This window comes from Geotrypetes seraphini, chromosome 1 (assembly GCF_902459505.1).
Source record: "Geotrypetes seraphini chromosome 1, aGeoSer1.1, whole genome shotgun sequence".
Classification (NCBI taxonomy): domain Eukaryota; kingdom Metazoa; phylum Chordata; class Amphibia; order Gymnophiona; family Dermophiidae; genus Geotrypetes; species Geotrypetes seraphini.
Genome location: NC_047084.1, coordinates 387,583,994 through 387,606,965, shown reverse-complemented (window position 1 = coordinate 387,606,965; position 22,972 = coordinate 387,583,994). Strand labels below are relative to the sequence as shown.

Sequence of the window (22,972 nt, the reverse complement as noted above, 5' to 3'; positions counted from 1 at the left end):
CACTTGCACATAACAGCATTTCAGGAATTTCAACGAATGCGCTTTTCTTTTGGGCCTGGTCTTTATTTTTAACATTCGAATATGTCACTTTTGAAGGCTTTTAATGTAATTTCTTTGAATTCCCCTTCCTTTTATTTCAGGCTCCTGTTTTCATTGTCTCTTTTAAGTGCCAAATTTCCAAACTACCACAAAGGATTAATTTTTGTTAATGTACTAAGTTGACATCTCTGAAGTCCAAAATAGGATTGTATATCTAACTCAAATACTCTTTGTCTATTATAACTATGGTTATTTGCTTTTATGCATAAAATTAATATCTTTATTTAAAGGAAAGTTCTTTTCCATGGTTTATCAGGTTCTCTAAGATGAAACGTTTTGGGGCTTAGAGGTTGATATTGTAAGAACTCTTTTTTGGCTGCTTAGGTATACAAGACAGAAACCTCCTGATCATGATGATAAATTAAGATAAAAACTAGAAAAATATGGTTTTGGAACCCTTTCATAGATCAAATTTTAGAGAACACCACAAATGGCATAACCACCAACATAGTAAATGACAATAGAGACCATCCAGCCTATCCCCTTCTTCTATTAAACTGCGCTAGCAATTTTAGCACGGGGAGCCGCGCTGAATAGCCAGTGCTGCTCCCAATGCCCATAGGAACTCAATGAGCGTTGGGAGCAGTACAGGCCATTCTATGTGGCTCCCCGCGTTAAATTCTAGCGCGGTTTGGTAGAAGAGGCCCTATGTGTATTTTGTCCATACTGCTAAAGATACAGCTCAGCCACAATAAGGGTATAATTTTATAAAGCATTATGCATCTGAAAGATTTCATGAGTGTATACACGTGTACTTTTATGTAGTCCAAATGTAGGGTGGTTTTTGAGCAGTTGCAAGGTACATGTGCACTTTATTAAATATGTGTAAGACTTCATAGAGTATGTGCATGGGGGAGAGTATGTATATATATATATGTATGTATGTGTCTTATGTGTGTGTATATATAAATATATAAACAGATAAACATCAAAAGTAGAGTTGTAAATAATAAAAAAAAGTTGAATTTTTCCATAAAATGGTCAATATCATCCATGTATAATAACTATATCTCCTGGCTGTAAATTTACAAAAAGAGAGAAAAAGACCTCATTCACCCCTCAAATTATGTCAAACAGCCAAAGCTGATCACTTTGTAATCCATAAGTTATTTTTAAAAACCCTCTTTACACAGCATAAAATGGCTGAGTATAATTATTTCCCAAAATCAAAAATAATAAGATATGTAAAACTTATCTTTGGTTGGAGTGTTCTGATACCAACGGAACCCGTTTCGCCCAATGCTTCTTCAGGGAATCAGTAACATCAAAACTACACTGGTTGAAATTACAGCCAGTTTATCTTCAAGCACCAACCAAATGAAAATCTGTCTTTGAGGATGAGGACAAAGTTTGAACCATGCTCCCATATGAGATAGATTTTCATTTAGTTGGTGCTTGAAGATAAACTGGTTAAAGAACATAAGAACTGCCATTTCCGGATCAGACCTTCGGTCATAGAAACATAGAAATAGACGGCAGATAAGGGCCCACGGCCCATCTAGTCTGCCCACCTTAATGTCCCTCCCCTACCTTTGCCCTGTGAATAGATCCCATGTGCCGATCCCATTTGGCCTTAAAATCAGGCACGCTGCTGGCCTCAATCACCTGTAGTGGAAGACTATTCCAACGATCAACCACTCTTTCAGTGAAAAAGAATTTCCTGGTGTCACCTCGTAGTTTCCCGCCCCTGATTTTCAACGGATGCCCTCTTGTTGTCGTGGGACCCTTGAAAAAGAAGATATCTTCCTCCGCCTCGATGCGGCCCGTAAGATACTTGAACGTCTCAATCATGTCTCCCCTCTCTCTGCGCTCCTCGAGCGAGTATAGCTGTAATTTGTCAAGCCGTTTTTCGTATGGTAGATCCTTGAGTCCCGAGACCATCCGGGTGGCCATTCTTTGCACCGACTCCAGTCTCAGCACACCCTTGCGATAATGCGGCCTCCAGAATTGCACACAGTATTCCAGGTGGGGCCTCACCATGGATCTATACAATGGCATAATGATTTCCGCCTTACGACTGACGAAACCCCTTCGTATGCAGCCCATGATTTGTCTTGCCTTGGACGAAGCCTGCTCCACTTGATTGGCAGACTTCATGTCCTCACTGACGATTACCCCCAAGTCTCGTTCTGCTACCGTTTTTGCTAGGATCTCGCCATTAAGGGTATAAGACTTGCATGGATTCTGGCTGCCCAGGTGCATAACTTTGCATTTTTTGGCATTGAAGTTGAGTTGCCATGTCCTAGACCATCGCTCCAGTAGGAGTAGGTCGTGCATCATGTTGTCGGGCATTGAATCTTCGTCTGTTGTGCATTTGCCCACTACATTACTCAGTTTGGCGTCATCGGCGAATAATGTTATTTTACCTCGAAGCCCTTCTGCCAAGTCTCTTATAAAGATGTTGAATAGGATTGGGCCTAAGACTGAGCCCTGTGGTACTCCACTAATCACCTCCGTCATTTCGGAGGGGGTGCCGTTCACCACCACCCTTTAGAGCCTACCTCCAAGCCAGCTCCCAACCCATTTCGTCAATGTGTTACCTAATCCTATAGAACTCATCTTGCTCAGTAACCTGCGGTGTGGTACGCTATCGAATGCTTTGCTAAAGTCCAGGTACACGATGTCCAGGGACTCCCCAATATCCAGCTTCCCTGTCACCCAATCAAAGAAGCTGATCAGGTTGGATTGGCAGGATCTCCCCTTAGTAAATCCATGTTGTCGGGGATCCCGTAGATTCTCCTCATCCAGGATCTTATCTAATTGGTGTTTGATTAGAGTTTCCATTAGTTTGCTCACTATCGATGTTAGACTCACTGGTCTGTAGTTTGCTGTCTCCATCTTTGAGCCTTTCTTGTGCAGTGGAATGACGTTAGCCGTCCTCCAGTCCAACGGGATGCTGCCTGTACTAAGGGAGAGGTTGAAGAGCGTGGACAGTGGCTCCGCCAAGACATCACTCAGCTCCCTAAGCACCCTGGGGTGCAGGTTGTCCGGCCCCATTGCTTTGTTAACCTTGAGCTTTGACAGCTCACCGTAGACACTGCTGGGCGTAAACTCAAAGTTACTAAACGGGTCAACTGAGCCAACCCTTGTCTGTAGCTGAGGGCCGAGCCCTGGCGCTTCTCGGGTGAAGACTGAGCAGAAGTATTCATTTAATAGTTGGGCTTTTTCCGAATCCTTTTCCACATAGTCTCCATCTGGATTCCTAAGACGTACAATCCCGCCTGAGTTTTTTCTTCTATCACTGATATACCTGAAGAAGGATTTATCTCCCTTCTGGATGTTCTTTGCTAGAGACTCCTCCATGAGGAATTTAGCCTCCCTGACTGCTGTTTTGACGGCTTTTGATTTGGTCAGGTAGTCTGCTCTAGAGTCCTGCTTCCCTGATTGTTTGTAAGAGATGAATGCTTTTTTCTTCTCCTTGATCAGGTCTGAGATCTCCGCAGTAAACCACTGTGGCTTATTGTTCCTTCTCCGTTTACTTACTGATTTTACATAGCGGTTTGTTGCTTCTTGTATGGTTGCTTTCAAAGTCGACCACATGTCTTCCACGTTATCGGTTTCTTCTTGGCTTTGTAGCGCCTGGTGAACGAAGTCTCCCATATCTTTGAAATTTGTGTCCTTGAATTTGAGGACTTTGGTTAGTGTAGTAGATTTAGTGAAACCTTTCCTGATATTGAACCATACCATGTTGTGGTCACTGGAGGCCAATGTGTCGCCCACCGAGACCTCTGTGACACTTTCTCCATTGGTAAGTATCAGGTCCAGTATTGCCTGATCCCTTGTCGGTTCCAACACCAGTTGCCTGAGGCTTGCTCCTTTCATAGAGTTTAATAGCCTCCTGCTGCTGCCGGAAGCAGAGGTAAGTGTAACCCAATCCACATCAGGCATGTTGAAGTCACCTAGCAATACTGTGTCCCCACGCAAGGTGATATTTTCTATATCTTCGATTATTTCCATATCCAGGTCATCCTGTTGTCTTGGGGGTCTGTAAATTACACCAAGATACAAGCATTTGTCCTTCCCTCTGGCCAAATTAACCCAAAGGGATTCCCCAGTATACTGGACATCTGAGATTCTCGTGACCTTAATGTCATCTTTAGTATATAATGCTACACCCCCTCCCATCCTACCCTCTCTGTCCCGGCGAAGCAAGTTGTAACCCGGTATGACCATGTCCCACCCGTGGGAGTCTGTGAGCCAGGTTTCGGATATCGCCACCACATCCAGGTCGGCATTCCTTATTTCTGTTTCCAATTCCAGGATCTTGTTTCCTAAACTGTGTGCGTTGACGTACATAGCCCTCCATGTTATATTTTTGTTACGTCTCAGTGGGGATATTCCTGCTTGAGCTATTTGAACACCTTTAACATTGTTTGTGTTATTTGTGCTTTCCTGAGGCTCAGAACCACAATGTGTACTCCCCATATACCCAGAACTACAGTGTGTACTCCCCCTAGACCCGGAATTACAATGTGACCCATAAATATGATGTGACCCTACTCCCGACTCAAAAGTGTGTGCACTCACCCCTGACCCAGAATTTCGTGACTACTTTCCTCAGCCTCAAAAATGTATTGGCATTTTAGTTCGCCTGATATGTTGTTTGTGCCTGTACCCTCCCCCGACTTACCTAGTTTAAAGCCCTGTGGAGTAGGCGGGCTAGGCGGTGTCCAAGGACATTCTTCCCTCTTCTGGTTAGGTGTAGCCCGTCGTGTCCCTGTAGTCCTTGCAATGCTTCTCCATGGTGCAGAAACCCGAAGTTCATCTCCTTGCACCATCCTCGCAGCCAGTCGTTCACCCTCTGTATTCGATCCTCTCTGGCTCTGCCCTTGCCCCTCACTGGGAGAATCGAGGAGAAGACTACCTGCGCATCCATCCTCCTCAGCTTCTCCCCCAGGGCCCTGAAGTCTTCAGGTATGATGTCCGGGCTGCTCCTTGCGGTGTCGTTGGTTCCGACGTGGATTAGAACCATGGGGAAGTGGTCTCGGGGCTTGATGAGTCTGTCAATGCAAGCAGTGACATCCCGGATCCTGGCCCCTGGCAAACAGCAGACCTCTCTTGATTGTAGGTCTGGTCTGCAGATTGGTCCCTCGGTGCCCCTCAGCAGCGAATCTCCGATGACCACCACTCTGCGCTTCTTAGGGGTGGGCTGTACTGTTGATTCCGGAGTTGGAACCGTCTGCTGAACAACTACTTGTAGCTCTTTCTCCGGACCTTCCTGTAGCAGCTGATATCTGTTCCTCAGGGCGATATGAGGTCCATCAAGTCCATCAAGTCCGGTGATCCGCACACGCGGAAGCCCAGCCAGGTGTACACCTGGCGTAATTTTAGTCAAATATACAAATCTATAAGGCAATAGAGACTTGTTTTTCTAAGGTTAAATTCCAAAGTCAAGCATATACAACGTTAGATAAAGATATTATTTATCCCATTTAGGACCTCAGCGGTACAAGCTGTGAGGAAGTTTCATTCACAGACTTGTTAGCACAAAAGTCTTCATCGGTCTCAATTTTTTATGTATTTTTTTCTATATATAAATTTTTATTTAAATACTTCATTTAATAAATAAGTTTTGAAAAAAGTACTCATCTCTTTTAGAGAAGCATAGCAGGGGCTCTTCACCAACATAGGCTATGTTTCGCCCAGGGGGCTTTATTAAGGTATTTTCCCCTTTATTATGCCAGTTCCATGAATACTGCTGAGAGTGCAAATACTCTCGGCAGTATTCATGGAACTGGCATAATAAAGGGGAAAATACCTTGATAAAGCCCCCTGGCACTCTCGGCAGTATTCATGGAACTGGCATAATAAAGGGGAAAATACCTTGATAAAGCCCCCTGGGTGAAACATAGTCTAGTGAAGAGCCCCTGCTATGCTTCTCTAAAAGAGATGAGTACTTTTTTCAAAACTTATTTATTAAATGAAGTATTTAAATAAAAATTTATATATAGAAAAAATACATAAAAAATTGAGACCGATGAAGACTTTTGTGCTAACAAGTCTGTGAATGAAACTTCCTCACAGCTTGTACCGCTGAGGTCCTAAATGAGATAAATAATAACTTTATCTAACGTTGTATATGCTTGACTTTGTAATTTTAGTCACCCATATCCCTCTATGCCTCTCTTAAGGAGATGTGCATCTAGTTTGCTTTTAAATCCTAAAACGGTGGATTCAGCAATAACCTCCCCTGGGAGAGCATGCCAGGTCTCCACCACTCGTTACGTGAAGCAGAATTTCCTGATATTTGTCCTGGACTTGTCCCCCCTTAGCTTCAGTCCATGTCCTCTTGTCCATGTCACATTGGACATTGGAAATAATTTTTTTTCCTGCTCTATTTTGTCGATTCCTTTCAGTATTTTGAAAGTCTCGATCATATCCCCTCGCAGTCTCCTTTTCTCAAAGGAGAACAATCCCAGGCTCTTAAGTCGTTTCTCGTATTCCAAGTTCTCTATACCTTTTATTAGCTTTGTTGCTCGTCTCTGCACCCTCTCCAGCAGTTTTATATCCTTCTTTAGATTGGGAGACCAATGTAATTTCAACCAGTGTAGTTTTGCTGCTACTGATTCCCTGAAGAAGCATTGGACGAAATGGGTCCCGTTGGGATCAGAACACTCCAACCAAATGTAAGTTTTACATATCTTATATTTGATTTTAGGAAATAATTATATTCAGTCATTTTATGCTGTGCAAAGAGGGTTTTTTATGACCTATGATTACAAAGTGACCCATTCACTTCATCAGCTTTGGCTGTTTGACATAATTTGAGAAGTGTACGAGGTCTTTTTCTCTCTTTTCATAAATTTACAGCCAGGAGATATATTGACCATTTTATGTGTTTGATTATTTACAACTCGTGATGTTTATTTGTTGATAGTTGTTTGTAGAGGTTTTTCTGTCCAATCTTTTGGTTTAGTATGTGTGTGTGTATATATATATATATATATATATATATATATGAGGTGTGATCAAAAAATACAGTGAATGCTGCTGGAGAGCCACATCCAACGGAAAGACCAGGGATCTTCAATACGGGAAGCATTGCATCAAACTTTAGTAACAGTGTGTGACAAGTTTCAACTTGTTCAGTGCAGTCAGTCGGTTGTGAGCTACAGTTGAGATAAAGTATGCTTTACTGTCAAATCTATTTTTATTGATAGACCAAACATACACAACAAATGCATAGAAAGAGATCCAAATCAATACAAGCAACAATTCTACATGTTATGTACAGCCCATCAACCTTATACAACATTGCAATCCCCCTACTCCCCCCCCCCACAAAAAAAACCCCAATCCAAATGAAACGCTCACAAAATTCCTGCAATCCCCAAACCAAATAAAGAACCAGAAATAATCCCTGGATTCAGGAGCTGACTTATACAAAAACTGAAACTTCGAAAGAACACTGATGGCCCATCTCTTATGGCTTACCCAGTTAAGGAAATACAGCACTGGAATCCCAGTCCACCTTAGCCCTCCCCCATCCCACCCCCCTTTTTTTGGTGTCGGACCGGAGATGGAGAAGTTGTATTTTAAAGTGTGCCATAAATCATGGATTATGAACAACATGAAGTTTTGTTTCAAACTGCAAAAAAAGTGCTAAAGAAACACGTGAAATTTAAAATTTGTTAATGGTGATGCTGCAGTGACTATGAAGATGATTTATAAGTGGTTTGAGCGATTTTGTAATGGTTGTGAATCAGTTGAAGATGAGGGGTAATCGAGATGTCCTTCAACATCAAAAACCCAAGAGAATGTTGAAAGAGTGATCAAACAGGCAATTGACTATTAAGGAAATTTCTGAGGATCTGAACATCTCTTATGGTTCCATTCAAAACATTTTAACAGAATCAATTCAAGACAACGAGGCAACCATGACAACACAACTAAAGACGCTCATGAAAGAGGACTTCCAGAATTGCTTCAGAAAGTGGCAAGAACGGTGGGATAAGTGTGTTAGAAGCAAGGAGGAGTATTTTGAGGGGGATTCATGGCAATGTGTCTTTTATAATAATTTTTTAATAATTTATAATAATTTTATAATAATTTTTTAAATTTAAACATTCACCATATGTTTTTTTATCACACCTCATACATTCATAACAGGCCTAAAATAGGCATGGTGTTGTGTTTTGGGTTTTTTTTAAAAAAATTTTGATATGCCCCTTTCTACTTGCCCAAACACAAGATTTTTCCTCATTTGGGTTAGTCTTTTTTTTGTTCAGCACCCATTTTTCCCAGCCCTTAGCTCTGTTATGCAATAAATAGCCTAAAATACAAGTTTGCCCAAACATCAGGCCACCTAGATTGCCTTGTGTAGCATGCCAGATAGACCCAAGCACGTGAGTTTTTGCTAGGATTTCTTACAGTTTGCTAGAGGAAGGTAGCTTAGTGACATTCCTAAGTCACGTGTGTACCTACCAGATAGACCTGTCTGCTAGTGTACTTTACCATCACAGCCAACCAGTGTGCTTTCCTCCATGTTCACTAGGAATTCTAACACATTAATCAAATTGCTATACAATTTGTCAGTCTCGGTACCTGTTGCTGAATCAGTTCGGTGCTGTGACACTTGAACATATGCTGCTAGATCATGCTTTCTTTGTTCTTCACTTTTAACAGTTAAGGATCCTCAGTGCTTATTCAATCCCTTCCTTAAGCTCAATTACCATTTTTGCTGGCACCCCCCCCCCTCCCCTCTGGAGGGCATTACACATTTCTACTACCTTTTCCCTAAATAAATATTTTCTGGCATTTCTCATCAGTATACTCCCTAGACTTTTGTTCTAGAACTTCCGTTCCCTCAAAACTGGTTTTCTTCTTCTACGTTAATACCTTTCAAGTATTTGAACTTTATCCTATCTCACTTCTTCACTAGGGCATATATATTTAAATGTTTAATTTTCATATCACAGAGTTCCTTATGCAAAACCTATACCATCCTAGGGATTTACTGTTTGAGACCTTGTGCAGCAGGCATTTTATCTGATATCACAGAGAAAAAAGATTTTATTTAGTGAGATTTCTTTTTTCTCAATGGTTATTTTTTTGTTTAATCACACAATTTGCCTTAAGCCTGTCTTTCTGGCTTGATGGTGGTGTCATGTCTTGTGCTTCTCTTTCTAATGCACAGACCTTGAGACTAGATAAATAGAGCCATGAATAAAATTCTAATAAACTTCTCTGATGGTTAAATCCTGAAAAATTAATTTGTAATGCATGAAGTATTGCATATGTTCCTAGATTTTCTAAACAAAGGTTGAACATTAGAATGCTTGGTTCAGGATCGACAATATTTGCTTTGCAGACATCTTAGTATGTATATCATCATTACCCCTCCATCTCCCTCTCCCCATAGCTCAAAAGAGAGAAAATGCATGTCTTAACACCTGACAGGTTAAAATTATTACTTTAGCACATCAACAATCTAGTTCAAGTTGGTTAGTGCTTCCTACGAGTGTGCAGCACCCTACACCATGAGAAGCAGAGAGAAATATGTTATAAAGAAGTTTCCTTCTAATTTAGGAACATTTAATCCCTTTGTCATTAACCTCTCAATATTTTGCTGAGCATGTCAAGTCATTGTGTGTTCACAGTGGCTTCTTCCAGACAATGGAGATAATCTAGCACTTGGAAACAAAACATCTCTTCTAAATGGCAATGTTTTATGTCATTTTCAGCACTACACACCAAAAGGAAAGTGTTTCTGTTGGATATTTTGATTGAACTTTTAATTAAAAGTTGAAATCTTGTGTTAAATATATTTTTTTAACTAGCAGTCTAGCAATATTGCTAAGGTCTTGTAGACTTGTCAAAATGTACAGTGTAAAATGTAATAAAATACTAATTTGTTTAGGAAATGTTACTTACATTACATTACTGATTTCTATTCCACCTCGACCTTGCAGTTCTGGGCAGATTACAAAAGAGACACCCCTTTCAGGCTCGAGGCGGATGCTTTTCTGCTGGATTGGATGAACCTGTTTCTGTATGCATTCCCTCTGATTCTGAAGACTCTCGTCAGGCTCAAGTCCACGCGTGCCACCGTGATTCTGATAGCTCCTCGGTGGCCGCAACAGCCATGGCTCTCCCTTCTGTTGCAACTCAGTTCCAGAGAGCCTCTTCTTCTGCCTGTTTTTCCTTCTCTGCTTACGCAGAGTCAAGGTTCTCTACTTCATCCCAACCTACAGTCTCTGCACTTGAAGGCTTGGTTCCTCGAGACTTAATGCCCTCGTTCCAGTTCTCCCAGCCTGTGCTGGACATTCTGGAGGCGTCTCGGAAGGAGTCCACTCGCCAATGTTACCATCAGAAGTGGACCCGCTTTTCTTCCTGGTGTGCTACTCGGCAACAGGAGCCACTATCTGCCTCCTTATCTGATGTCCTGGATTATCTGTTACACTTGTCTGGCGCTGGACTCAAGTCCTCTTTGGTTCGAGTCCACCTTAGTGCCATTGCTGCTTTTCATCAGCCGATTGATGGGAAGCCTATCTCTGTTCATCCTGTGGTTTCCCGCTTCATGAAAGGCCTTTTCCACATTCATCCGCCCCTTAAACCTCCCCTCCTGTGGTTTGAGATCTTAACGTGGTCCTTGCTCGCTTGATGAAACCTCCGTTCGAGCCTCTAGCGCGGGCTCACTTAAAGTATCTTACCTGGAAGGTCGTGTTTCTGATTACTCTCACTTCTGCCCGTCAGGTCAGTGAGCTTCAAGCCTTGGTAGCGTACCTACCTTTCACTGTCTTCCATCATGATAAGGTGGTTCTCTGTACCCATCCTAAGTTCTTGCCTAAGGTTGTCTCTGAGTTTCACATCAACCAATCCATTGTTCTTCCTGTGTTTTTTCCGAAGCCCCATTCTCACCCTGGAGAAGTGGCTCTGCATTCTCTTGATTGTAAGTGTGCGTTGGCCTTCTACTTGAAGCGCATCGCTCCTCATCGTTCTGCTCCCCAGCTGTTCCTCTCTTTCGATCCAAATCGCTTGGGTCGCTCTGTTTTTAAGCGGACATTTCTAACTGGTTGGCCGCTTGTATCTCTTTCTGTTATGCTCAGGCTGGTCTCTCCCTGCCAGGTCGAGTCACAGGCCACAAGGTCAGAGCGATGGCGGCGTCTGTTGCTTTCCTTCACTTAACTCCACTTGAGAAAATCTGTAAGGCAGCCACTTGGTCCTCGGTTCATACATTTACCTCGCACTACTGTCTGGGTACTTTCTCCAGACGTGATGGCCATTTTGGCCAGTCCGTTTTGCAAAATCTTTTCTCCTAAATTGCCAACTCTCCATCCATCCCATTCTGGTTAGCTTGGAGGTCTCCCACATGTTGAGAATATGCTGTCTGCTTGTCCTGGGATAAAGCACAGTTACTTACCGTAACAGGTGTTATCCAGGGACAGCGGGCAGATATTCTCGCAACCCACCCACATCCCTGTGGTTGGCTTCTTTGCTAGCTATCTGAATTGAGGCCACGCTGAGGAGACGCATGCCCTAGGTCGGGTGGGAGGGGCACACGCGCATGCGCTTGAAGGTCTTCAAGCAAGTTTGCTTGCGAAAACATCCCCTATGGTGCTCCGTTGGTGAAGTCACCCACATGTTGAGAATATCTGCCTGCTGTCCCTGGATAACACCTGTTACGGTAAATAACTGTGCTTTCTCTACTTAAAGCTAATTTTCCTTCCAACCCTGTGGGGTTACGCTAAGCTTCTTTTATTAAATATTAGCTTCTTCCAGAGATATGATCCTGGCAGCTTGGGTGTACCAAATGTAAGAATATTATGCCTGCTTATTCTTAGAGAAAGCAGAGATACTTACCTGTAGCAGGTTTTTTCCAAGGACAATAGGCCTATATTCTTATAACCTTCCCACTTCCCATAGTTGGCTTCTTAGTTTTGTTACTGAACTGATGATTCTGCAAGCCAACAATGGGCGGGAAGGCACTGACATAAGTGCAGTATGGCCACTGCCTAAAGATTTAAAGTGATGATGCACTTAGCAGTGTCCATACTGGGTTCCATGGATGTCACCCATATGTGAGAATATAGGCCTGTCCTCGAACACCTTCAGAACCGCTATTGGGGAAGGTAATGGCAAACCCACCCCATTGATAGCCTACAGAGAAACCCTCGTGCAAGTGGCAGTCCCCATAAGTCATTCATAAGTTGTTACTTGCATACCGGGGACTACTGTTACCTTAACCTTTTTATGCAGAGAAAATAACCATTGCAACTGTTATTCTTAAACCATTGTATTAAAGGGCTACTGAACGCTGGTTTGAAAATATGTTTTTGAAAAACTTGTTTTAAATTCTGAGATACCCCAAATTCTATAAATGATACCTAAAGTTGGGTGTGCAGATGCACGTCCATTTATCGAATAGGGTCAGTTATGCATGTAACAATTAGCTACTTGGCATTTGGAGATAAATATCAGTAATTGGCAGTAATTAGCAGCTGCAAATTATTCTTAACTTCTCTCACATCAACTCCAAGGGAGGCATGGACGAATCATGAGCATTCCAGGATTTAGGCACAAAGTTTTGGAATACTTCCATTTCCATACCTGACAGTAGTTAGGTGTGAACATTTTTAGCAGCCTAAAGTTAGGTGCAGAAATGACTTAAGCTAATATTCAGTAAAGACATGCGGAACTGCCTATATTAAATTCACAGCACACATCATCCCGGCACTTAACTTTGGGTGCCATTGACTGAATCTATGCCTATATGTAAATAAAATTAGTACTTTATCTTTGCTTATTTAACTGAAGTTGGCAACAAATTGTTTTAAATATTGACCTTATCATGATCTTGCAGCACATTTCCATGAAGTACATTTCACTATGATTTTTAGGTTTATTAAGACTTGCTGTACCAACTTATTTGATAGATAGGTGAAAGCGGTTTACAATAGAAAAGACAAGAAAAGAGCTACCACAAAATCTTTAAAAAAAAGTAGATCCAATGAGGTGTGTGCATCTGTAATCCCAGCCTGATAAACCAGTCCCCAAAAGCTAAACAATTGCATTTTCAGGACATACTTACATTTTAAAAGGCGATTCAGCACATAGAGAAGGAGGCAAATAGTTTTATGATATTATGATTGAGAAATAATATTAGAATATATTACAGCATCTATAAGTTTTCAGTCACATGCAAATACAATTCTGCTTATCTACATAATATGTTTCATAATGAAGTACCCCTTTGTTAAGAGTCCTTTTCAGCATCACAGGGTCTTCCTGCAACTCTTTACTCTCCCTCTCCCTCACCCTACCCCAACCTTATATACTGAGACAGTAGATAGATGTGCCTAGCAATCAGATCATAGGCTTAAACAGGAAATATTGTTCCTTTTTACTTAACGTAAAGCACATGCTCACAATGACAAATTCAGATGTTCATTTAATGGCAATATATTTTATGAATGCCATTGAAAATAGATCTCATATAGAATACCAAACAGCATATATGCAATATAATCACAGCTTTGTTTAAAGAAGAGTTTGGTACAACATTGGCTTCGTTATGTCCAAAGAAGTTTTTGAGATAGTATCTGTGGATGAGTGTATGTCTTTCCCCCCTAACCCCCCCCCCCCCCACACACACACACACACCGAATATGACTGAAATGGCATGAGATGATAATCCTAAAAAATTGAGGGATTTGGAGGCGATTAGATGGGATTTTTGTATTTTATGCTTGAATTGTGTATGGGCAAGGCAATATATACTATGGAGAGACACAGAGGCAAGGCTCTGGAATATGTTAGGTATTATTTTTCTTGTTCACTGTTATGTAATCTGTTGCCATGTGTCCATTTCCTGGGTAACAATTATTTAGCCCTTTTTTAAGTACGCTTGCATTATGTTGCACATTTAATTATAAAAACTGAATCAACGATTCATCTTGCTATGCACCTTGTAAATATTATCATTTTAATTGCTGCTATTTAAGTAGTTCTAAAGCTGCACATGAGTGCATATATCAATGCAAACTAAATTTTGTCTTAATGTACTGGTGTCGTTGAATCCTTAGGTTTTTATCTGAGTAAGATTTTTTTAAGATTAAAGGTTTTATTGATGATTAAATATCGTTTTGGCAGGGGAGAAGGTGCATATATAACAATACTGTTGGCTACTTATATGTAGTTTGCATCCCTAATTAAATTCCTATTAGTTTGATCTTACTTGGTAATTCACTCATATTCTGTCATCTTTATCCTTCTAAATGTATTGTGAGTTCATCAGCTTATCCCAGGGGAAGTGACATACTACATAATATGAACTTATTAGTGTGTGTTCTCTGAACCGATTTGTAATAATCATACTCCCAACTAGAAGATTTCTTGTAAGGTATGTTGCACATCTCACTTCCTTACAAATATATTGGCAGCTTTGCTGTTCTTGTTTATTTCATTTTCAGCTTTCAAGAAGTTGCTAGAAAATGAGACTAAGAAGATATGTCAAGAGAACCATGCAAATAATTTAGCAAGAGTTTATTCCCTTAAATCGCTCCAGTCTTTGCATTGGTGCTTTACCCATTGTAAATACTAGAATATTGAAAGGTATACATTTGGAGTCATTTTAGACTTTATGCAGTGAAAAACCAGATTAACAGCTTGTTAATTGAGCTACAGAAAGCTTGAAATTGGTTCATGATACTGGTATTTTTGTTCCTTCCCTCTTCAGTGTTTATTTTTAAATATTTTTAAAGCTGGTGTTTTTCTGTCCTGTAATCAAAATATGTAGTTTCCCTGCATTTTCAAGGAAGAGGTACAATTTGGGCATACCCACTGATATTCGATAAAACCCCCTGAGATTCTTTATTTTTAAACTTAATTTCACCTCCTAGCAGTCTTCTCTTTGGGTGCATGTAGACAGCACAAATGAGAGATGCTAAGTGCTGGCACTAGTTTTGTGGCACTACGCACTGCATCATATATTTGGCTTTATGGTAGCATTCTATAATTAAAATTCTGGCTAACTGGCTGTATCTAAAGAAAACTGACTGCTAACATCTCATTATTCCTGTATTTCTTTCATTGTTCAGTTGAATCCCCTTTATTTTACCTTCTTCATTTGAAATGGAAGTGTTTAGACAAAGTTCAATACAAATCTTCACAGTTTAACATATTCATTTTAACTAATGTCAATATTACTTTTAAAAAAGCTACTAATAAGTATCTGTTCTCAAATATCTTAAGTTCCCCTCTGTTTGCTTTGCTTTTGTAGTAACTGTTTTCTTTGTTTCTCATTTGCAGTGATGTGATTGCATGAGCCTGCTGCAGCATGATTTCCCCAGCAGGGACTCTCTGCTCGTTGCATGACTGTTACTTTTCTGTTCCAACTGTATAACCCAAACTAACAAGCTCTGAGCTAACACTCATGAGTCTGATGTCCAAAAGGTCCTTTTTGCAAAGAAACTCGCCAACCCTGATAATTTTTGTAACTTTGTCTTTACTATTATTTCATAAACAAGCTTCACCCATAAATTTCCAGAGAAACAAAGTTTAAAGGGCAGCATCCTGTTGATCAGTGTGGAGTTCTTTTAAGGCCGACATTTATGCTCCCTAATTCTAATAATATGAGTGTAAACATCGAAGCACAGCTGAAATTACAAAGGCAACCACTGTGTGCTTTCTGTGGGTTCATAATGGACTGGATAATGAAGGTTAGATGCTAATGAGTGAGGATGGAGTGGGTAACTCTTGAAAAGTAGTAAAAAGTACTTGAATAAAGCAAGGTTTCTTATTCCCTGGATATGTAGAGGGTTTTTTCCCCCTTTTATTTAAAGCCAAAACACATGTGGATCTTCATGATCCTCACTATTGCAATTTTATAACTGAATTTTTAGAGTAATACAGAATGAAATATGATTGCAATTATACATGATGTCACCTCGTAATTAACTTGGCACGTTGAAGGGAGTCATTTACTAACCGTTCTGTGTGCATTACTTACCATAAGTTAAATGGGCTGTACGGTAGATAGTACATATTAACTGTTACTAAATGACCCCCTAAGTGAAAAACCAAGGCCCCAAGTCTATAGAAAATTACTAGCCAGAAATATCTGCTAATGCTAATACATGCCGCTGTATATTATATACTATGTATATGTAACGTTATATTATTTTTCATCAGTAAACATTTTTTTCTGTAACAAGCAAATCTAAACTGTGCTGGAAAATGGTATAAATATAGAAACCAATTTAGCATACAGCAGCCTGCCTTGAGATTGGAATATTGTGTGAATATTTCCCCTTTAATAATGGTTATGTTTGTTTTGCTTACATTTGTATGCGTTTCCCCATTTACTAGTTCTGTGTAATGCATTCCAAATTTTACCTCACTGCCTCTGCTTTTAAAACTAAAATGTCAAAATTGTCTAGCATACATGTTTATAATTCTGACTGCATTGTGCTGCCTAAATATAACTTGAACGCTACCTGTTACAAATTTTAAAAACTCAAATATTGTATGTATTTCTTTTTTTGTAGTATTTTATATTTAAACAGTAATGCCAGGCCACAACACATAAGGAACAAGGAGACTTGTATCCCTAAATATGTATAGTTTTATTGTAGGAGATGACTGTACTTTTCAGTGACTTTTTAAAATCACAGTATTCCTTAAAAAATAATGCAAACTTGAGGCAAACTGAATGATTGCTCATTACAGTGAACTTGAATTGGTCCCATTCCAGGACTCCACCATATGGTCTTAAATATATCATTTAGATCCCTTGAAAGGTTTAGGATGTATTGTTTTATTTCCTAAACTGGGACTGCTAGCCATCATGTCTTCCACCCACAGCTGGTTAAAGCCAGTGGTGGCTCTGCATTGTTGGTACCATGTAATGGTTTTCACTGGTCAGAAGCATTCTGAAAGTGCCTCCAGATAACTGCACCATTTTTCATGTCCAACTCTGCAGGTTTCTAGCAACATATTTGTTCTGCTCAAGAAACCTGTAATTTGCTTGGACAACCTGTTTTAGGTCAATAAGCAGAGGAATGACAGCTATTTTTATTGGAATATAATAGTTCTGCTATCTGCCTTTTGTAACAGAGCACATGAGCTCTCAATGTATGTCTCAGAGTCTCATTCATAGGATATTTTCTGATTTTTAGCACAGAAGCGACAGGCAGTTTTTCATTATTCAAAATTGCTGTTTAAAGCAAGGGGATATTTTTTAACCATTTTATGTCCTCAGTAACAGATTTATGACCTCCTTAATCTGTGAGGTTTGATGAATGAGAGGAAAGAATGTAACATCATTTTAAGCAGCTGTACAAAAATCAAGTTTTAAAGTGCTGAAAATGTTTTTTCTACTCTGCCCATGAATTGAGCTGTCCAGTTACAAGATTTTGTTAATATACATATTTGTATATAGGACAAATAGATAATGGTCATCATTTTGACGCTGACTGTACTTTTCCATTCAGATAAAATAATGCTTCCAACATGGCAAGAAAGTGTACAGTTAAGTTGTAAATAAAGGCTTGTATAAGAATCTGTTTGTATGTGTTTTATAACAGTGTATATGCACATATTAAGAGCTCGGTGTATACCACAAAATTACAAACTGGCCATTTATTGATGATTATCAGCTTGACTTGAGATCTATGGTAATTCCACCTGCCACTAGAGTACAGAAAACTGAGTCAATATTACACTTTATCAGAAATGAGAGGCACGCCAGATTCATTAGAGATCTGCCTCCACTTTGACTGCTAATCAGGAAGCCTCATTTGTCACTTCATAACGGGGTTTATCCCAGGACAAGCAGGCAGCATATTCTTAATGTATGGGTGACGTCACCGACGGAGCCCCGGTACGGACACTTTTAACTAGAAAGTTCTAGTTGGCCGCACCGCGCATGCGCGAGTGCCTTCCCGCCCGACGGAGGAGTGCGTGGTCCCCAGTTTCTTCGTTTCCGCGGAGCGAAGAAGACGCATGTGTTTTCAACGGCCGTTGAAAAACTAGTTTTCTGCCTTCCCGCTCGCGTATTTTTCATTTTTTCTTCTTTTTTTCCCTTCGGATTCTTTTATTTGTACTTTCAAAAAAAAAAAAAAACAACTCGTTGAGTTTTCTTTATTTTTCAGGCCGGCCCCGGCGGGGCCTTTTGCCACCATACAGGCCTCCGGCTTCGATTTTGCAGAGGCCGTGTTTCCCTTCATGCCCCCTCAACCGGGCTTTAAGAAGTGCCAGCGGTGTGCACGCCCGATCTCACTCACCGACCCACACAATTGGTGCCTGCAGTGCTTGGGTCCGGAGCATCGGGCTGACACCTGCACCCGCTGTGCACATTAAAAAAAGCGCACATTAAAAAATAGGCAGATCCAGCAAAATATTCTTTTCGGTACCGGATCTGCCATGGAATCTGCCGCGACGTCGACGGCACCTAAAAAGTCGGCACCGACTACTTCGACGCCACCGGATCCTTCTTCGGGGTCGCTGGCCCCAGGTAAGCCGGCTAAGAAGCCTTCCACTTCCCTTGAGCGCCCTCCTGCCACAGCTGCGACGCCGGTCCTCCCGGCACCGCACCGACCCCGTAAACGCTCCGCTCCGATATCGATGAGTGCCTCGTCATCGGCCTCCTCATCGCCGGAGCGTAGAGCAGCACCTATGGTACCGAAGAAGAAAAAAGCGGTACTGGTGCCTCCCCTGGACGACCGCATCGCGGCCATACTCCAAGCCCAATTGCAAGAACAGCTGCAGCAGCAACTCCAGCAACTGTTGCCGGCGATGTTGGCCCCACACCTTCCGGTACCGGACCGGTCCGAGCCTCGCACGATCCCATCGGTGTCAACCCCCTTGGTACCGCTTAACACTTCCATGCCGGTGCTTTCGGCTGAACCACACCGTTCCCAACCTACGGTGCAGGCCCACTCTGATACCGACCCTTCCCGGTACCAGGAACGACACCGGTCTTTCTCCCCTGGTACCGCTTTGGTACGCTCTGGCAAGTCTCTCTCCAAAACCCACCATGCCGAGCCCTCCACACCGATGTCCCGCCATGCGCACCCTGATATCAGGGACCCGGATTTATGGGAAGAATCCCCGCACGGTACCGAGGAAGACGCTTCGTCGACGGACGAGGAACCCTCGGTGGCTGATACCGTTTCAAAACTGGAACAGTCTTCTTTCACCAAATTCCTCAGGGAGATGTCGACGGCTCTTTCCATTCCCTTAGAGTTCGACTCTAAAAATTCTCAGGCTTTTCTCGATGCCCTAAACTTTGAACAACCTCCCAAGGAATTTCTTAAGTTACCCGTCCACGACATCCTATGGGAAACTTTTTATAAAAACTGGGAGAACCCCCTCACTGTCCCCGGGGCCCCTCCCCACGGCTACTCTCTCAACTTTCAGACTCTTCCACCAGACAGTCCTCCAAAAGAGTCTGTTTTCCACTCCACCCAATCCTCCCTCTTCCTGAGGGAGGTCCACTCCCTCCTTCTTCTCAACGCCATCAAAGAGGTACCCTCAGACCAAAGGGATCAGGGATTCTACTCCCGCTACTTCCTGTTTCCCAAGAAGACAGGAGACCTCCGTCCCATCCTCGATCTCCGGGACCTCAAGAAGTGTCTGGTCAAGGAAAGTTCAGAATGCTCTCCCTTGCCACGCTTTACCCTCTTCTCTCTCAACATGACTGGCTATGTTCCCTAGACCTCAAAGAGGCCTACACTCACATTCCAATCCATCTGACTTCACGTCGCTACCTCCGATTTCAGATACAGCACCGCCAATATCAGTACAAAGTGCTACCCTTTGGCCTCGCATCATCGCCCAGGGTGTTCACCAAGTGCCTTATTGTGGTGGCGGCATTTCTCAGGTCTCACAACCTCCAGGTGTTCCCCTACTTGGACGATTGGTTGGTGAAAGCACCTACGTCTCCACTTGTGCTACAAGCCACTCAACACACCATCTCCTTCCTCCATCTCCTTGGGTTCGAGATCAACTACCCCAAGTCGCATCTGCTTCCCACACAGCGACTTCAGTTCATTGGAGCCATTCTCGACACCACCCTAATGAGGGCGTTTCTCCCCTCCGACCACCAACGAACCCTGCTCCACCTCTGCCGTCAGGTGCTCCTCCATCACTCCATTCCAGCTCGGCAGATGATGGTCCTCCTGGGCCACATGGCCTCAACGGTCCATGTGCTTCCTCTGGCGCGACTCCACCTCGGGACACCTCAGTGGACTCTAGCCAACCAATGGTCGCAGACAACGGATCCTCTTTCTCATCCCATCTCTGTGACATCGTCTCTTCAGCAATCTCTTCAATGGTGGTTGAACTCCTCCAATCTTTCCAGGGGTCTACTCTTTCATCTACCCCCTCACTCCATGATCATAACCACAGATGCCTCCCCCTATGCATGGGGAGCTCACCTGGGAGATCTTCGCACCCAGGGCCTCTGGACCCCTCAGGAGCGTCAGCATCACATCAATTTCCTGGAACTCAGGGCCATGTTCTATGCTCTCAAGGCCTTCCAGCACCTTCTCTACCCTCAGGTTCTTCTCCTGTGCACAGACAACCAAGTTGCCATGTACTACATAAACAAGCAAGGCGGCACCGGATCTCCCCTCCTCTGTCAGGAGGCCATCCGCATTTGGACCTGGGCCACGGCCCACAGTCTCTTCCTCAAGGCTGTCTATATCCAGGGCGAACAGAACTCCCTGGCCGACAATCTCAGCCGCATCCTTCAGCCTCACGAGTGGACTCTGGATCCTCCCACACTCCGCTCCATCTTCGCTCGGTGGGGCACTCCTCAGGTGGACCTCTTTGCAGCTCCTCACAACCATCAGCTACCCCAGTTCTGCTCCAGACTCTTCTCTCCTCACCGTCTGGCCCCGGATGCATTCCTGCTCAACTGGACGGATCGGTTCCTCTATGCCTTTCCTCCACTGCCTCTGATGTTGCGGACGTTATTCAAACTCCGCAAAGACAAAGCCACCATGATTCTCATCGCCCCTCGGTGGCCTCGCCAACACTGGTTCTCCCTCCTGCTCCAGCTCAGCTCCAGGGAGCCCATTCCTCTTCCTGTGTTTCCTACTCTACTTACACAGCAGCATCAGTCTCTACTGCATCCCAATCTGTCCTCGCTCCACCTGACAGCTTGGTTTCTCTCGGGCTGACCTCTCTAGTCAATCTATCTCAGCCTGTCCGTCGTATTCTGAATGCCTCCAGGAAACCGGCCACCCTCCAATATTACCATCAGAAGTGGACCCGGTTCTCCTCTTGGTGTCTCCTACATCATCACGATCCCACTCATTGGCAGTGGAAACTATACTGGACTATTTGCTCTCTCTGTCCGACGCTGGCCTCAAGTCTACCTCAATCAGAGTCCACCTCAGTGCCATCACTGCATTTCATGAGCCTGTCCTCGGAAAACCTCTCACGGCTCATCCCCTGGTTTCCCGATTCATGAGAGGCCTCTTCAATGTCAAACCATCTCTGAAGCTTCCTCCAGTCGTCTGGGACCTGAATGTGGTTTTATCAGCCCTCATGAAACCCCCTTTTGAGCCTCTTGCCACAACTTCGCTCAAATTTCTCACATGAAAGGTGCTTTTCCTCATTGCCATCACCTCTGCCAGGAGGGTTAGTGAGCTGCATGCACTGGTTGCCGACCCACCTTTCACTGTTTTTCACCATGACAAGGTGGTTCTGCGTACCCATCCTAAATTCCTTCCCAAGGTGGTCTCTGAGTTTCACCTCAACCAGTCCATTGTGTTGCCTGTCTTTTTCCCTAAGCCCCATTCTAATCCTGGGGAACAGGCGTTGCACACGCTGGACTGTAAGCGTGCCCTTGCATACTACCTTGACCGTACCAGGGCTCACCGCTCGTCCCCTCAGCTCTTTTTGTCCTTCGACCCTAACCGGCTAGGTCATCCTGTCTCTAAACGGACGCTTTCCAACTGGCTTGCTGCCTGCATTGCGTTCTGTTATGCTCGGGCCGGTCTCTCACTGGAAGGTGCTGTCACGGCCCACAGGGTCAGAGCTATGGCTGCTTCTGTGGCTTTCCTCCGTTCCACGCCCATAGAGGAAATCTGCAAGGCTGCCACTTGGTCCTCAGTTCACACGTTCACGACTCACTACTGTCTGGATACCTTCTCCAGACGGGATGGACACTTCGGCCAATCTGTGTTACATAATTTATTTCCCTAATGGCCAACCATCCCTCCTCCCTCTCTGTTCGCTTAGAGGTCACCCATACGTTAAGAATATGCTGCCTGCTTGTCCTGGGATAAAGCACAGTTACTTACCGTAACAGGTGTTATCCAGGGACAGCAGGCAGATATTCTTACGTCCCTCCCACCTCCCCGGGTTGGCTTCTTAGCTGGCTTATCTTAACTGGGGACCACGCACTCCTCCGTCAGGCGGGAAGGCACTCGCGCATGCGCGGTGCGGCCAACTAGAACTTTCTAGTTAAAAGTGTCCGTACTGGGGCTCCGTCGGTGACATCACCCATACGTTAAGAATATCTGCCTGCTGTCCCTGGATAACACCTGTTACGGTAAGTAACTGTGCTTTTTGGATCTACTTTGTCCAAGAAGAGCTGTTCAGTTTCAAATTGTTTTCATGATAGACTTTTTTTGGTACTGAAAATTCTTATACTGGTTTGCAAAGAACATAAGAATTGCCGCTGCTGGGTCAGACCAGTGGTCCATGGTGCCCAGCCGTCCACTCATGCGGCAGCCCTTGGTTCAAAGACCAGTGCCCTAACTGAGACTAGCCATACCTGTGTATGTTCTGGTTCAGCAAGAACTTGTCTAACTTTGTCTTGAATTCCTGGAGGGTTTTCCCCTATAACAGCCTCCAGAAGAGCGTTCCAGTTTTCTAACACTCTCTGGGTAAAGAAGAACTTCCTTATGTTTGTATGGAA

General features: G+C 43.1%; 1 protein-coding gene across 4 annotated transcripts in view; it reads left to right on the top strand.

Moving 5' to 3' along the window:
* HOOK3 (hook microtubule tethering protein 3) overlaps nucleotides 1–17,593 on the top strand; it is a 366,964-nt gene extending 349,371 nt beyond the window's left edge. For all 4 annotated transcript variants that reach the window (XM_033916879.1, XM_033916887.1, XM_033916867.1 and 1 more), the window contains one exon: nucleotides 15,349–17,593. In XM_033916879.1, coding sequence (XP_033772770.1) covers nucleotides 15,349–15,364 — 16 coding nt within the window. In that variant the 3' untranslated portion in view covers nucleotides 15,365–17,593. The remainder of the gene's footprint in view (nucleotides 1–15,348) is intronic.
* Nucleotides 17,594–22,972: the final 5,379 nt, after the last annotated feature.